At 37.0% G+C, this 15,799-nt stretch overlaps 1 protein-coding gene across 1 annotated transcript in view; it reads left to right on the plus strand.

Moving 5' to 3' along the window:
- The window catches only part of PSMB7 (proteasome 20S subunit beta 7), a 39,581-nt gene that overhangs the window by 9,509 nt on the left and 14,273 nt on the right, over positions 1–15,799 (plus strand). Inside the window, exon 6 of the mRNA XM_065418717.1 lies at positions 11,035–11,093. Within this exon, the coding sequence (XP_065274789.1) occupies positions 11,035–11,093 (59 nt within the window). The remainder of the gene's footprint in view (positions 1–11,034; positions 11,094–15,799) is intronic.

The following is a 15,799-nucleotide window of genomic DNA, read 5'->3' on the forward strand; positions in this document are numbered from 1 at the left end:
TGTCAACTTAAAATTCACCCGTATGCCTGGAAATTCTGTACTGTTACAATACTTCAGATTGCTGCATCTGAAACAGATGAGAGAAGAACTCTATTTTTCAATTAGTTTATTGGTGTAGTTGCTAGTGCTTTATTTCCCCATTATTTCCCCTGTATAGTCAGTTATCTTTATTTCCCCACATAACACGTGTGACTATTGAAGATATATTTGAACTTTATGTTCTTTTAAAGGTGAGTTTGGGTGGGGGCTACTTGATAAAAGTTACTGATTTGCACTCAGATGCACTCTGGCCACCTGGATTATATAATCAAATAATAGGTAATGCAAGCAAAGTGTATTCTGCCATGGTAGTAGAAATTGACCCTCAGTTACCATTTCTATACTGAGTGCTCATCTATGGTCACTTTTTTGGTCATTTTAAATTACTGTGATTACTTGATATCCCCACTCCAGTTACTGCATCCTGGCTAATCAGAGGAACCATTTTAAAACTTATTCGATAGATTCCTTGTAGATAGTGTTCTCTTAATTCGCTATTAATTAACTCTTCTTTGATAGGCAGACTTAGCCTCCAAGTTGTAAATGAATGCTCATCTCCAGCTCTTGGCTTGGTGATGCTTCTTGCAGGAGCATTGGTAAAAGTGGAATAGAGTGTGAACTTGCCAATTTATCCTCTACAAGTTTTTAATACGACTAGAATTATTTTTAAAGAAACACTTATCTGGAAACTAAGGTATTTGACAATCTGGGAATACTAACTTACAGAATAAACATTATGCCCCCTCAAGAAAGCCTTGAGATGTCTATCCAAGTCATCCAGATAAGATTTTTATCTCTAGGTATAGTGATCAATTTTTTAATTATTCAGACATGTCCAGAGGACCCCTGTGTTCAGAATCCTGTAGTATTTAACAAGCTCTGGGACTTGCAGGTGAGCTGTAATGGCTATAACCTTTGTAGTTTTGTTACGGGAAGGAAAATAGCATGGAAATATAGTTGAAGGTAAAGCCACAGAAATCTCAGCATTTCACCCATTCTTTCACCTAAGTGAGCATTTATAGCAGGAGTGTCAAACTCATTCTTTGGGAAGTGCTGAATTCTATTTTGAATTATGGTCTGTGGAATAAATTTAGGACTACTTAGTCCCCTGCACCCACACCATACACCGAGTAATGTTAATAGGAGGTTTGCACAAAGTTCAAATATAGAAAATATGGCTTCTAGCCAGTAACTAAAAGTTTTCATCCTTATGTCTATCAGACTGCAATTTAAATATGTAATGAAATGCAAATTATTTGTACAGTGTCATGATTGGGCTATATAGTTAATGCTCATCTGAAATTAATGTGGCTGGGGATGTTGACATTGCTAGAGCCATTATTTCAGGTTGTCTGCAGACTCAGGAAGTCAACCTTTGCATCGTTTGATTCTTGGCCTTATTTTGGAGGTTGAGGGCTTTTCTTTTAAATGAAAGTGTAGGTTCTGCAGAATCTGAATGTAATGTGCAAGGCCACATAAATATATCGAGTGGGCTGGATCTGTCCTGCCGGCCAGGAGTTTGACACCCCGATTTACAGTATTTAAATTAGTCCTTATCTCTAGTATGGTTACTGTCATTCTAAGATAGTTTCAAATTGAGAAAGTTGAACTGAAATTAAAATTAGGTTACTCATTGCCCTGTACACAGGCTTTTCTTGTCAGTCTCCTCAGATCAATCATATACTCTATGGCATATTCTTCAAAGTTTTAAAGGACCTTTTCAGTAAAAACTTCCATCTAGCTAGAATATCTTAAAATTGGCTTCCACAACAACTGTGTCTGGAAACGGGATGACTTTTTTGTTGCTGCGGACTCAGACCTCAATGGCCAAAAACACGGACAACCAAATCAATGGATCACTGATATTTCCCTGGAGGTCTGGGGTGGTACCCCTGTCCAGGATGAGGTGTTATAACACTATAACGTCTTGCATCTGAAGAAGTGAGGTTCTTACCCACGAAAGCTTATGCTCCCAATACTTCTGTTAGTCTTACAGGTGCCACAGGACCCTCTGTTGCTTTTTACAGATTCAGACCAACACGGCTACCCCTCTGATACATAACACTTTAGGATATTTACCCCAAAACGTGCCTCTCCCTCTACCACCTAATACGCATTCATCAGTTTCTCAATTATAATTTGCCCATTCTGCAGAATGCCACGTTAGTGAATAGATGGGCTAATAAAATGGATGTTTACTAGGGATTGTGGTTAATTGAGCTCCTCTTTACCAATCCATTTGACCCTCATGCCATCCTCTTTCCTCTCCCCCATGCTATTCTCTACTGAATTCGCAGAAATAATAGGGCTTTTTTTATTGGCGTTGTAGCATTCTACTTAATTTGTTAGAACTGAAGAACACAGGTAGAAGAATGTCTTTTATTGACTGGATTATAAAAACATTTCTGGTGTCTGCAGAGTGTGTCTTTGTGTCTCCAAATTCTTCTCAATGTGATCGTGAGAACACTACAATTCATTATTACTTTTGTGTAATTTTAATTTTGTTTTTCTTCCATGTGAGTGAAAACTAGATACATTCTAAACTCCTTTATATAAGCTGATTTTAGGCAACTTACAAAAGCTTTCCTTCTGATGCCTCTCTCAGACATTACTGAGAATGGTTTCTCATTAGTGCCTGAGATATATACACATCCATTTACAAGGTAATTGCTTGAAAGACTATGGCCTTTAAGAACTGATTTAATATATTAAACAAAGAGAATGCATTTAAAAAAAAACTAACATCTAACACATCCCTATTTATAACACACATCCTTTCGCAGTTAGGGTTTTAAATGCCTTTTAGGTTGTTAAAGTAAAACAGTAAATTAACAGGATTGTGCGGTTTGTAATGTGAATTCTGATTAATTTACAGATATTCTGCTAAGATGGTATTATACCAATAGATGGTGCCATTACCTTAGAAACTGGTAAATTGTTTACTTAGCATATAAAATTAATGAAACAGTTGTATTATATGTGATGTCATGATCTACTCTAGCTCTTGATAGAATTAAAATATTAATATTAATTTGGTTTTGTATTTTATAATGTGCTCTAAAACCAATACATTACCAAATATAAAACCATAAATTACTTCATAATGCAAATAGGTAGTGATTGATTAGTGAACCAGTGGTGTAGGAATACAATCTGTTTTTATCTATATGGTTTCTTTTGGAACTTTTGCTTTAAAAAGCATTAAAGTCTGATACTTCTCTAGACGGGTCACAGATTCTGACTAAAGAAAATAAACTAGCAGGAGCAGTTCATACAAGATGTACATACTGTTCTAGCCATTTTAGTTCTCTTTTGCTTAAACTTGTTTCATTTTCTGATGTACCAGATCTTTTGTTACTTTTTGCTTATGCTTTTAAATAAATCCAAAGAACATCCTGTATCCTGCCATACTGAGCACCAAATGTGCGGTTTCTACCCCCTGTCCAGTCCACATTGTGCAGACAGGTTCCATGCTTAATTAAAATAAATTTGGTTAAAGCTTGTATAGTAGCAATGTTTAAATAACATCTAGGGATTGCGGTGCTGTTGTGACCTGCAGAAAGAAGTGGTGGTGGGATACAAGGTTTTTGGCAGGAAATGGTAGATTTGATTGGTTTGGGCTGGGCTGCCTTTAAGCAGGAGAGAGAGAAAGTCAAGAGTAGTGGTAATTATATGGCTGATGGGGGCTAAGCTGGAGTAACGGGCTGGAACTTTGATACCTCATTACAAACCAAAGAGTTATCAGTATTTGAAAAATGGCACAGTATGAATCTGTCTTCGTATGCTTTGTGTTTGAAACCAAGTTTACGCTGCTTCAGCTGGTTGCTCAGTACCTAGAACAGGTACACACATTGTATGGTTTACAAATCAGTTCCATTTTATAGGGGTTGGTTCAGTCAGAAGTGCATAGTATTTGTAATGGAGATGGCTATACCCTTCTCTTTACAGATGCATCTGGAACTTAAGGGGTTTTTTGTTGTTGTTTATTTAACTCCTAATTAAAAAAAAAAAACATGTAAGTTGTCACACTTAACGCCAAAGAATGTTTTCAAATGACAAATTAGTACAAATTAACTGGTACATTTTATATAAGGGCTAAATGGATTTTTCTGTAGTGAGTGGTGAAAGTACTTTTGTGGATGAATACAGAGTGTCTTCCTTTGCAAAGGGTTTAAAAGAAACTCAGTGCTTACTCAGGAGTGAAAGCAGCAAATTAAACTGTTTATGCTGACAAAGGACAAATTTGGATTTCAGCAAACGATGCAAGATTGTCTGATTGCTTGGCTTGTCTAGGAAAGCTTCTAGCCAAGACTTATAATGAAATACATGCATAAAATTAAACTGCTTGATGTCTGTAGTTCAGCTTTCGGAAGCAGTAAGATATATTCCAGTGGTCTCTAGTGGCTGAACTTAGTCCCTTGGTACCAACATTGTTTTATATTCATAAATCAGCTCTTCATGCATTGGCAATGTCGGCCTGCGGAGCAAGCAGTACCACCGAGAGACTAGGCCGCTGAGCCAGGAACCAGATTGAAAAATGATCCCAATCGATGGGGCTGTGGAGAGCACTGAATTTTTACCTAGAATGAGCAGCAAATTGAATAACAATGAGTGTGTGTGAATAAGTGCCTTGTCAGTGAGCCCTGACACTGATGGATTAGGAAGTTCTAAATGGTACTCTCTCCACGCTGAATACCTCCTCCAGAGTGGCAGACTGAGGTAGCAAACAGGTCCTTGGGAGCTGAAAATGGACTGCTGGTAAGCACTAGGAAGTTCTCTGCAGTGAAAGTTCTGCTAACTTTAAAATCCAGCAAGCTGATTTTAAAAAGCCATTGCAATTAATTATGAAACGGGAGGGGTGGGGGACATCACTTACAACATCTGGATTTTTTTAGTGCAAATACTAAAATTTTAAAATGAAAGTTAACTGCTAAGACAATTTGAAAACTCCTAAGTTATGTAAAGGACAGTGTGATTCTAACATAAAATTCCATTACAACAGAGTCCATACACTTATTGTTATTTCTTAACCTAGTGGCAGATTCTAATGGAATGCCAGATTCCTTAAAGCAGTTTTAAAAATTAATCTGTTTTGACCGCAAATGTTAGGTCACATGTCCATATTAATTACCAGAATAAAAAACTTTTAGTACAGATTTTAACCTCTCAAATCTTAGTTTAAAATTTTATTTGTATGTTTCAACATGTCTAGCAATTTACAGTGTTACTTGTTTAGTTGTTAGGTTAATTACTAATTCTTTAAGAAGCATCTTCCTAAAATGATGCTTACAGAAAACATGTGCAAGGTTAACTGTGTTTTAGGGCTGACAGATCATTGGAAGTGCTATACTCTTGTATTTTTTGATGTTTACTGAGTTTTTACAGTTCTTAAATTGATCATAGAAATAAAAACTAGTTTAATATAATGAAGCTTTCTGACTGAAGCTGTGCTTCTAATGTCTACATATCTGGAAGTGTGTGGGTCTTTAAAATGGATCAGACAATGCACTTTTGAAAAACTTGCTCTTCATTAGAAGATTGTTTTATTAATTAAGCATGGTAATTATGCAGCTTTCAAATCACTTTTAAGAAGAGGTGTTTGTGTCTGTGTTGAGCTGAGGAAAGAGATATGCTGTTAAACATACCTAAAGCAAATATGTAATATGTTTATTATGTTGACTGTGAGATTAGTTAGAGATTAAATAAACAATTCATTGAATTACCAAGTATGACAGTGCTTTATTAATCCTTTCAGTGGCTTTGAGATATTAATTATTATAATTGAACAGCTAAGCTTTTGATTAATCAGTGAGGTTGAATCTCAACTGCTGGTGTTTTATATCGGATGCTATCTGTATAAAGTTGGAGTACCTTTCCAGATGAATTCCACATATCCAAGTTGCTGTTACAGTTGGCAAACATATAACTGATGCTGGTTTTCCCTTTGTGCCATTGTGTTAAGTGTGTATTTAGAAATTTGCCCCTAGTCCTTTTAGTTTTTATGGCCAGATTTTCATAAGAAGTTGTGTCCAATGACTCCTGTGATGGGGCATTCCACTCACCGCATGGATGGCGCCTCCTCCTGGCCATTTGGAGATTAGCTCTGTGAGGCTGATGCCCCTTCCCGCGGTTGCACACCATTACTCAGTCTCTCTCTTCTGGTCTGCAGCCCCCTCACGCTTCACAAGCTGCTGCTGCCTCTTCATGACTCAGCCTTATGTCCAGGTCCCTGTCCGTTTTCCCTTCCGGGGTTTAGTCCTTCACAGCCTCTGTCACTTACACAGTGACCCAGGCTTCCCGTCACTGCCCTGCCGGTGCCACTTCCCCAGTGCTGGGTAGGGGAACCTGGGCCTACCTGCTACTCTTGGTTCCAACCCAGGGACCCTAGAACATGCAGCCAAGGTCTGTTCAGTCCCCAACCTTGCTGCTTACTCTCTGGGCTGCTTCCCACGCCAGCATCCCCCCCAGGGGGGTTGCCAGCCTTTCTACTCCCTCGTCCCAGGGAGCAACTATGGGCTACTTGTCTCTATAGCCTCCAAACATATCTCCCTTCTCCCAGGGAGTGATTGCAGATTACCTACCTGGCTTTATAGAAACCCCACAGGTTCCCACACAGGTGAGCTTCCCCTAATTAGGGCTCTCTTCTCAGCCTTCAACCTAATAGGTTAATTGGCCCATCTGGCCTCCATTAACCCCTTCAGGGCAAGTGTGGGGTGGACACCCCATTGCAGCTGCCATTTGAGCACCTGCTTGAAGTAGGCAGTCTTTTAAAAGTACTCATCTGCCAGCAGCTTACAACTTTCCCCAGTGACAGCTCCTGGGTGTTGAACATTTTTGAAAATTCTGTCTCTAATACTTTGAAGACCGTGGTTTTATTGGAGAGAAAATGAGAGGTGTTTTCCTTTACACCACTGGCCTGCCCTCTTCCGATGCCAAAGTGAAATGCCACTTACCAGTAGATTGTTCTGATGTTTATAATATGATTGTCTCGTAATTGCATACTTTAATCAGTGGTTAACCTAGTTTAAAGATAAGATCAATAGTCTGTAGCATTAATATTACATTGAGCTGAATAGGTGCCGTTCCCATCTCTGTTAGAGCGATTGTTTAAGGGTACTTGCAGACATCACTATACCAGTTACATTTGTTTCACATTTGAAGGTTATTTTTCAAATATGAGGGCTAGAAACGTTTAAAAATTAAAGCTTAGAATCTCAAGCACCAGGGGCAGCCACCAGAGAAGCACACTGGTTCACTCTGTTGCTATGAACTGGCCCAATTTGACCCCTGTTTAAAGTTCTCATCAGAATTTCTAGTAATTTGCAGTGTTGTTGTAGCCCTGTTGCTTCCAGGATATGAGACACAAGGCGGGTGAGGTAATATCTTTTATTTTGTCAGAAATTGGTCCACTAATGATATTACTTCTCCTACTTGGTCTCTTTTCTAGTAATTGTGTTTCTTTCCCTAACTAATAGACAGTAATGGATTATATTTTGCAATGTTAGGATTTTTACATCTCTTCAAGCATTAGTGTTAGAAAATATTTAACTTCTTTCTGCATGCTTGTTAGAAATTAATGTTTGGTGGATATAGAATACATAAATAAGAGAACAGTTTTGGTTCCCACATACAAATAGGCTACCCACAGTCCCTTAGGATCTTGGTTTTTCTGTGATTTCAGTGGGCATTGCAATGAGAAAAATCGGATGTCCAGCTTTCACTTAGTTCCATGGATTTTTATTGCCTGCTTGTCAGTCATAATATATAACTTTCCCTAGGCATCCAAAATACCTGGAACATTGTGGATTTGTTTGGATCATACATTTGACAGCCACTGGGAAGTTGGTGTTTGATAGTGAAGTTCTACAGCTGTACTTGGAAGCAACTGTCCATAGCTGGCGTTCTGCCAGGTCTGCAGCTGTATACACAGCCAAACATCTCATGTAATGGCTGAATTCATCATCTTGTACACAAGAATTTAAGCCGTTTTTGCCAAACGGTTTCAATTGATATACATTTTAGTGTGAATGGATCAAGCTCACTCTCCAAAGTACGTCACATCAGTGTTGTCAAGTAGTGGATTATTTGGATTATTAGAGGAATGCAGAATCATAAATGTATTTACTTACTCTTCTAAAAATGCATCCATATTCTTGGGTTGCAAGTATAAGCATAAAAATACAATTTATAAATTTCAGATGTTACCCAAAGTCCCTGTTGAGCTCCATCGTTCAAAAATCCACGCATCCTCAGAAGACTTGAACTCTGTTCCTGAACAGAATGTTGGGCTGTGCAGTAAGCCTCCTGTCAGGGCACTTCTCTTTAAATGTGAGGCAATAAAGCTGTACTACTGTAAATATAAAACACATACTCAGGATTTACAAACTCAAGACGTACAATTCAGAATTTGTAGAGAAACATTGCACTCCTGCTCCAAGCTCTGTTTTTGTATTTTTATTAGTTTTGTTAGCACCTTCATAGACCTCCTTTGTTTGTGGATGTATGTAGCTTAACTAATGTAAAAATACAGGTCTCAGAATTTAACAGGCTTTCAGCACCTCTTTGAAAGCTTCCTTATGTGTGGGATAAACTAAATTAATTATTTAATTTGAATTTCAAATCTAATAGTTATTTTTCATCTTGACCAGTATAAATAAGGGGCAACTCTAAGGCATATTTAAATTGTGCATTGTTTTATTATGTTATATACGTTTTTTATACACTAGAGACTTTCCTTTCTTTAAAAGTTTGCGTTGTTCTTGTCCTGGTATTCTGAACCTTTTGGACTTAAAAACTCACTTAGGATTTTGTCCTTGGGATCTCTTTTCACCAAGCAACTGGTGGAGTGGAAGACTACATCTGTTCCATTTGTGCTTTGTTTGAGATTATTGCTCATAAGGAAAAACCATTCTAATTGAAGAGAGAACAACACAAGTGCTATGTAGAATAAGTGAATGGTTGGGAAAGCTATCTATCCTCTTCTCTAAGAGCATCCACTGGTGTACATAAGAAGTGTGTGTACAAAAGAAAGGTATATAAAATGGGAGAGCATTAACAGAAGTTTTAGAAAATGAAGAAATATAAATTTTTCTCTTATGTGGTTATTACGTAAGAATAATAATCTTGTCTTTGAAATAATTACTTTTACACTTATATTCTGGAAACTTTATATTTTGTGCAATCGTACTGTTAATCATGTGAAAGACACCTAGATCCTAGTATAAGCAGTTCTAAAATACTGGTTTCTAGTATTTTCAGTAGGCTTCCCATCCTGCTTGCAGAGGGCCTTACCTGAATTAAGGAGGCACCTATAGTTTTGGGATCCATCCCCCATGTGGCTCTTTAACTCTCTAGTTAGAATTGCTTTTCCATATAATTTCACTTAGACTAGCTTTGTTTTTGCATCTTCATTTATACACAGGGTCCCATATCTATTCCAGAACACAAGTGATTTTGCCCTTGGTTAGAGAATCAGTGAAATTTCTTTTGTTTGGTGTTTTGTCTGTTGACAACATCTGTTTATATGGTTCTTCTGCTGCCAGTCCCTCAAATTCTTTTAGTTTCCAGTTTTAACTGTTAAAAAATGGAATCACATATTGCTCCAAGGCCTAAATGAATAGTCATTGCTTGTAATACAAGTACACTCTTGGAGCATCCTACTGTTTTTAGATGTGATGTATTTGGTACTGTAAAGGTAATGATCCTCAACCACAGCAATATTCTGTAACAGGAATATCTGTCATATTCATTGGGATTACCATGTTCATTGATTTGTGTCTGTAAATCTGCTGTTTCTACCCTTTAAATTTGATCTATAATTGGACCTCCTTAAATGGTTCAAATAAGGTAGTCTGTATTTCCTCAACAGTGTCACTGTCAGCTTCTCCTTTTTCATTATACATTCAGCAGACTGGATAAAATCAGCAGGACACCTCATTTGAAACTGTTTAATCGCTGTCTTTTTCTTTTGCTAAACCATTGAGCTGGTCAAGCGATGTACACAAATCATTTTAAATAGAAAATACAGCTTTCTGTGTGACCCAGCTAAACAGATAGTGCTATGCAAAACACTTTAAAAAGTAATAAATGCCAAAAAAATCTTTAATTGGAGTAAAAAATTGTAGATAACTTTATTCACTCTCCAAAAGTAGAGCGTCCTGAAATATTGTCAGGGCCATGTACAGACAAGATGATGTCTTCGAAAGAGCCACTCTTCTCTGAACAGAGCAAGTCTAAAATTTCAAATCGTGCTGAGCTGCTTTTTGTCCATGTGGAGGAAGTGCATATTTATGGGTACAGCCTGCAATTACATTGCTTCAGGAAAAGCGGGGTTCTGTTGCAATCTTTGAATGGATCAGAGATGTGAGATTAAATTCTTGGCTCCGTATTTGTCATTTTGTCTATTTCCTGTTACTCTTCAAAGTACAAAGTAAAAATAATGGCTCAAAATCAATGCTGCCTAATACACTGATGAAAGGAAATGTGGAAAATAACCTGGTGGCAGCAGCTATTGCCACTGCTGGTACACTTGTCTCCATGTGTCACGGTGCCTATCCCAGGGCAGCTCGTTAAAACAATCTATTCTTTCTAAGTGGCTGGGTATTTAGTGTTACACTCTGCAACCTGGCCAGGCACAGGAGTGGGACAGACAATAGACACTCTGGCATTCAGTTAACTCACTTTCTATAACCTTGTTTTCATACTTCAGCATTTTACTGTAAATAATTTACACTAATAAAAATAGGACCACACCAAGTCTGTATGGACTAGAGGTAAATTTGGGACTCAAGTAAGTGTCACCTGTCACGAGAACAGACGTTTAAATGGTATGTGGTAAAATAAGGGTCAGTATTTTAATGAGCTTAAGTCAGGTTTGTGGTGTGTTGCAGTTTTATTGACACTCTTGTTTTCTTCTAAAAATACTCTACAGAAATTCAGCAGTTATGTTACAGCTACGTCAAAATTGAAATAAATATCTTCACTTTATTATCGTAGGTTCTGGATCATTGGCAGCAATGGCAGTATTTGAAGATAAATACAAACCAGACATGGAGGTAAGGAATATTTTTGGGTTTTTTAATTTAGTATTTCTTCTTTCAGTAATTCTCAAAACACTGACATATATTGAATGGGTTTGATGCTAATATTGACTGTTGCTTTAGTTTAAAAAAAAAAAAAAAAGGAACCCTCCTGCTCCCAATGTCACCCAATAGAATGCTGGCTCATTGGAGAGCTGTCAAAAAATTCAAATGGACATAGCCAACTTACAAATCCCAATACTTCTGTCTGTAATTTCTTTAATCGGTTCTTACAAAAGCTTCTATGATTAATGTAGGTGAAAGACTGGAGGAGAAATAATTCTGTTTACAGTTTACTTTAGGTATATGAGAGTCCCTGTATAATCTGTTTCACTCTTTCCCCTGTATAGTCATTTCCTCATCCTCCCCCCTCTTTGTATGTCTTTCACATTCTTTTAAAGAAAGGAAAATGTGATTATAAAACCACAAAAATTGGCAGAAGCCAGTGCCTGAAACTACGTTTCACTCATTTTTTGAAACTGACTGGATTTCAAGTTGGCTGTCGCCATTCGAATAACAACTGTATTCCGATCTTCAGGATCTACCTAAAAGATGTTATCAGAACATTTATAAGTTATTTTGCTGATAGTCTGTACCAAACTTGAAAAATCTATAAATGCATGTTACTATGCAACCGTAATAATTTAAGAGTAAAAGCTGAAAGCCGTGGTACCATGATCAAGTTTTTGATACATTATGTGCCAGAATAAGATGGTCCATTCTCATTATATCCATTTATGAATACATCCATTGCATTGTTTTTATTTATGTATAGCATTTCTTCACACGTATATAGAATATAAGGTATACTGGGATTTTTAAAAACCAGTTATTGTTCAATAACTATTTACCTAAAAAGGTGAAAAATCCACAGTTGTCTGTAGGTACACTATTGATGAAAATAAAACTAAAAGAATTAAGACGCTTCCTCTGACTATATCTGGTAAAATGTGTCAAGGCCTCCTTTAAACCATATTAATCTCTTCAAACTTTCCTTGAATGCTTGCTTCTTCTAGTTGCAATTGATTAATAATTCTACATGTTAAAGGAAAAAAATGAGAATTGAATACAAAATTGAAAGTTTGAAGTAGATTAAAAATGACATTAACATTTAGTTATTTTTCATAATTGTCATTGGAACATCAAAGATAGCTATAACATTATTTTAAGGTATTTAGTGTTTAACTGAATCACATGGTGGCAAAACGGAAAGTTGAGTAACTGCAATAAATGTCTTCAGATTTCACTAGTCTGTGTTGTATCTCTGCTATAGACCAATTTCTTAAGTCTTTATGCAATTGTATTAAGCAGCGTGATCCCATAACGCCACTGAATTCCTATCTGAAGTTATTTAAATTTACAATTTTAAGTGCATTGGTTTATTCTGTTAAATTTTCTCATGGAGTAACTTCACGTGGATTAACAATTGATTAAAAATTAGTAGTGAGCGCTTTTTCCAGTTGTTAAATTCGTTAAAAGATTACACAATACAATGGGCAATAAATGGATCACTTTTCAAATTACTCCTAGAGAGACTCTTCCGAGAACGTTACATATGAAGTAGTTCTAGTTCTGTTAAAATAGTTTAAGTTTTGATAACAAACAAGATCAAGATTGCAAAGCTGCTGTGCTGCAGAGAGCACCTCATGAGACAGGACTTTGTTTAGTGTGTAGAATGCATAAGCAATGTTGTCAGAATTTGGAATATTTTCAATTAGGCACTCAAAATCACTCCTTCATTTAAATAGCATGAAGGTTGTACGACTAACAGAAAAATCCATTAAATATCAAGTAACGGTTGAGTCTCCGCCCGTGTAACGCAAACCATTGTGAGAGTGGCACATCACATTTTTGACTCTGTCCAGTTTCCTGTGTAACTCTGTATTTTTAACATGTGCTGCCTGAATTGACAACAAGGCCTAAAATCCTTAGGAACAATAGGTACTGCACAATCCCTTCTTAAAATTCAATAGCATAATTTTTCGCCATCTTGAAAAGAAAACCTTAAATCTCATTTTCGATTAGTTATCAAGATCCTTGGTTTTTTAAGCCATTTTTGAGTGTAACATATTTTTTTTTAAAGCATCAAAAAATTGGTAAACTTCTAATTTTTTTACTTAAAAAGGTCAGCCTAATTAAATTGTCTTCATACACAACCTTAAATGGCAGGAGAAATTCACTATTGTATCAAGCATGTAGAAATGTAGTCTACCAATTTATTGAAATTGATATGTAGTCTCGAGACTAGCATATCATTTAAGACTGGTTTTATGTTTATTGGGTGTTCTGTTAATTAAAATAGTGATATAACAACACATCAGAACAATCTAATAGCTAAGAGCTAACTGAGAAGACTCAATTGGACTTTTTTTTTAAGACTTAAATTCTTCTCCACTTTTCTACTATGGCTAACAGGTTAAAAGTCTAACTGTTAATTCTACATTTTTGAACACTGAAAATTAGGTTACTGTACACAGTGGGAAGTTCAACAAGATTTAAAAAAACCAAAGTAAACATTAACGATAGTTCTATCGAAAGGAGTAAACAAAATCATATCACTGCAGCACATCTTTGTATTATGTGGTATGGACATAAAAATTGTCAATTGCTAAAACACATTGCAATGATGAGATTTAAAATTCCTGGAGATTAATTCATTAAAACTGGGTAGTAGATTAATATTTTTCTGTCAAGATCAATCCTGCTTGCTTTTGCATTAATTGTCAGAATATCTTGCTAGGGCTACTGAAAGGTAGTAGCGTGCTGCAAGACCATCACATCACAGAAAATGATTCAAAGGCAAACTGTCCTGCACCCTCTGGTATCGACTTGCAAATTAGCATCTGGAATCTAATTAAACAAGCTTAATGAAAGTAGCAGCTGAATACTGCTGGAAAAGACAATCAGCTTTTTTCCCTCTGATATATATTCTGTACTATTGAAGCTGATCACCAAACACATCGTGTGAGCACAGTTAAAAAAATTAGCATTTATTTGAAGAACAGGAACTGTTTTTCATTCTGTTATGCTTTTGGCATGCACTGGCGTCCCATGAGAGCCATGCCACAGCAGATAGTGCACAATATTTATAAACCCATGACAGGCAATAATAGGAACTTGGAAAAATTCTTTTGCTAGAATTTCAAGTTGAGAGCTGCCAAAAGCTGAGAGGATCAAATCTGCAGTGGCAGCTGCTGTGCCCTACAGTTAGAATTGTAGACTTTGAAGATGCTCAACTTAAAGAAATGAAGACTGCAGGCTTAGCCAATTTTTGCAGGTTTCTAGAGCCCTGGCTCTCTGCCTTTTGAAGATGAGTTGCTGAAGCTTCTCCCACTGCCTGAGGCATGCTAACACCAGCAGGATGTGTTTTTTTCATAGACTTAGTGTGTCTTCAGTTTTGAGTAGCACATGCTTTGTCAATGCCAGCTGTGATGGTCGTTCTCTGGTTGCAATGCTGAGAGGTGATCTCAACCCAACATCCTTCAGCGAAACTGCTAAGATGGAGAGTGACGTACACAAGTGCTACTTCTGCAGTCTGATTTATGGAGTCATGTTTCATTGTGAACCAAGTGCTGGCCTCTAGAGGAACTGTTATAGATTGCTGAAGAAGTGAACACTTTCAGCCCTGAAGGCCTGTAGATGTTTCAAAATGTGATGCCAAGCACCTGACTGCTGTAGAACAATATTAATTAGTCATGTGGGTAGCTACAGATCTACCTTAAATAATATAAGTGGAAGAACAGCACAGCTAATACGGTGTTGTGAGCTTAGTCAGTTTTTCCTTTTTGTGGAGTACCACAGGGTGTTAAAAACCACATTCAGTTTTTTTAAGTACATTAATGGTTTGTGCTGTTCAAAAATCCGTATCAAGAGATATGGCAACCATCCTGAACTAGGATAAATTCTGCCTATAATATTAGGTGCTGGAGCTTTTGAATTGTCTGTATCCTTGTGGAGATTGGATTCCTAGTGATATTTGGGGGGAAAAGACCTTTAATAATATAAATGTTGGTGACTGACGCTGCCTCTCACGAAGGAGAAGTTTTTGTAGGTTTATGGAAGAAAATTACGGTACTTGATTAAAATACAGCTGTGTATTTCTCAATCACCTGACAAAAGCTTCATGTTTGACTAAGCAAAGATACAGGCTGCTCATGCTTCTGCTTTGTCTTCCATATTTCATCAAACCAATAAAAAGAGAAGGCAAAATAAGGAGACTCTAGAAAGATGACCAGCAGAAGTCATAGAAAACCACGATTGCAAGGAAATTTAGTAAAGATGTGTGAAGTGTTCAGGATCAGAGGACAAATAGAAAAATAAGGGTGTGGGGAGGAAATGCAGGATTTAAATAATTGAATCTGAAATGGATCATTCTAAAAATATGAGAACGTGCAGTATTTTTGATCGTGCAGTCTAACATTTGTTTGAGTAGTAAATGCAGACAAACATTTTACCTAGGGGGAAGGAGAGCTTTCTGAAGCCCATAGACAAAATTTCTCTTTTTTTCCTTCCACCCATTCTCCTGACCATATTCCCCTTCTTTAAAAGAGTGTTACTGTACAGGACAGCGCAGACCATGGACTGTTGGTTAATCCACAGGAGACCTTGGTGCTATTTCTGGCTCTGCTGTTGATCACTGACACACCTGGAAGCCAATGGCTCTGTGCATCAGTTTCCCCATC

The sequence above is a fragment of the Emys orbicularis genome, chromosome 18 (genome assembly GCF_028017835.1).
Source record: "Emys orbicularis isolate rEmyOrb1 chromosome 18, rEmyOrb1.hap1, whole genome shotgun sequence".
Lineage (NCBI taxonomy): Eukaryota > Metazoa > Chordata > Testudines > Emydidae > Emys > Emys orbicularis.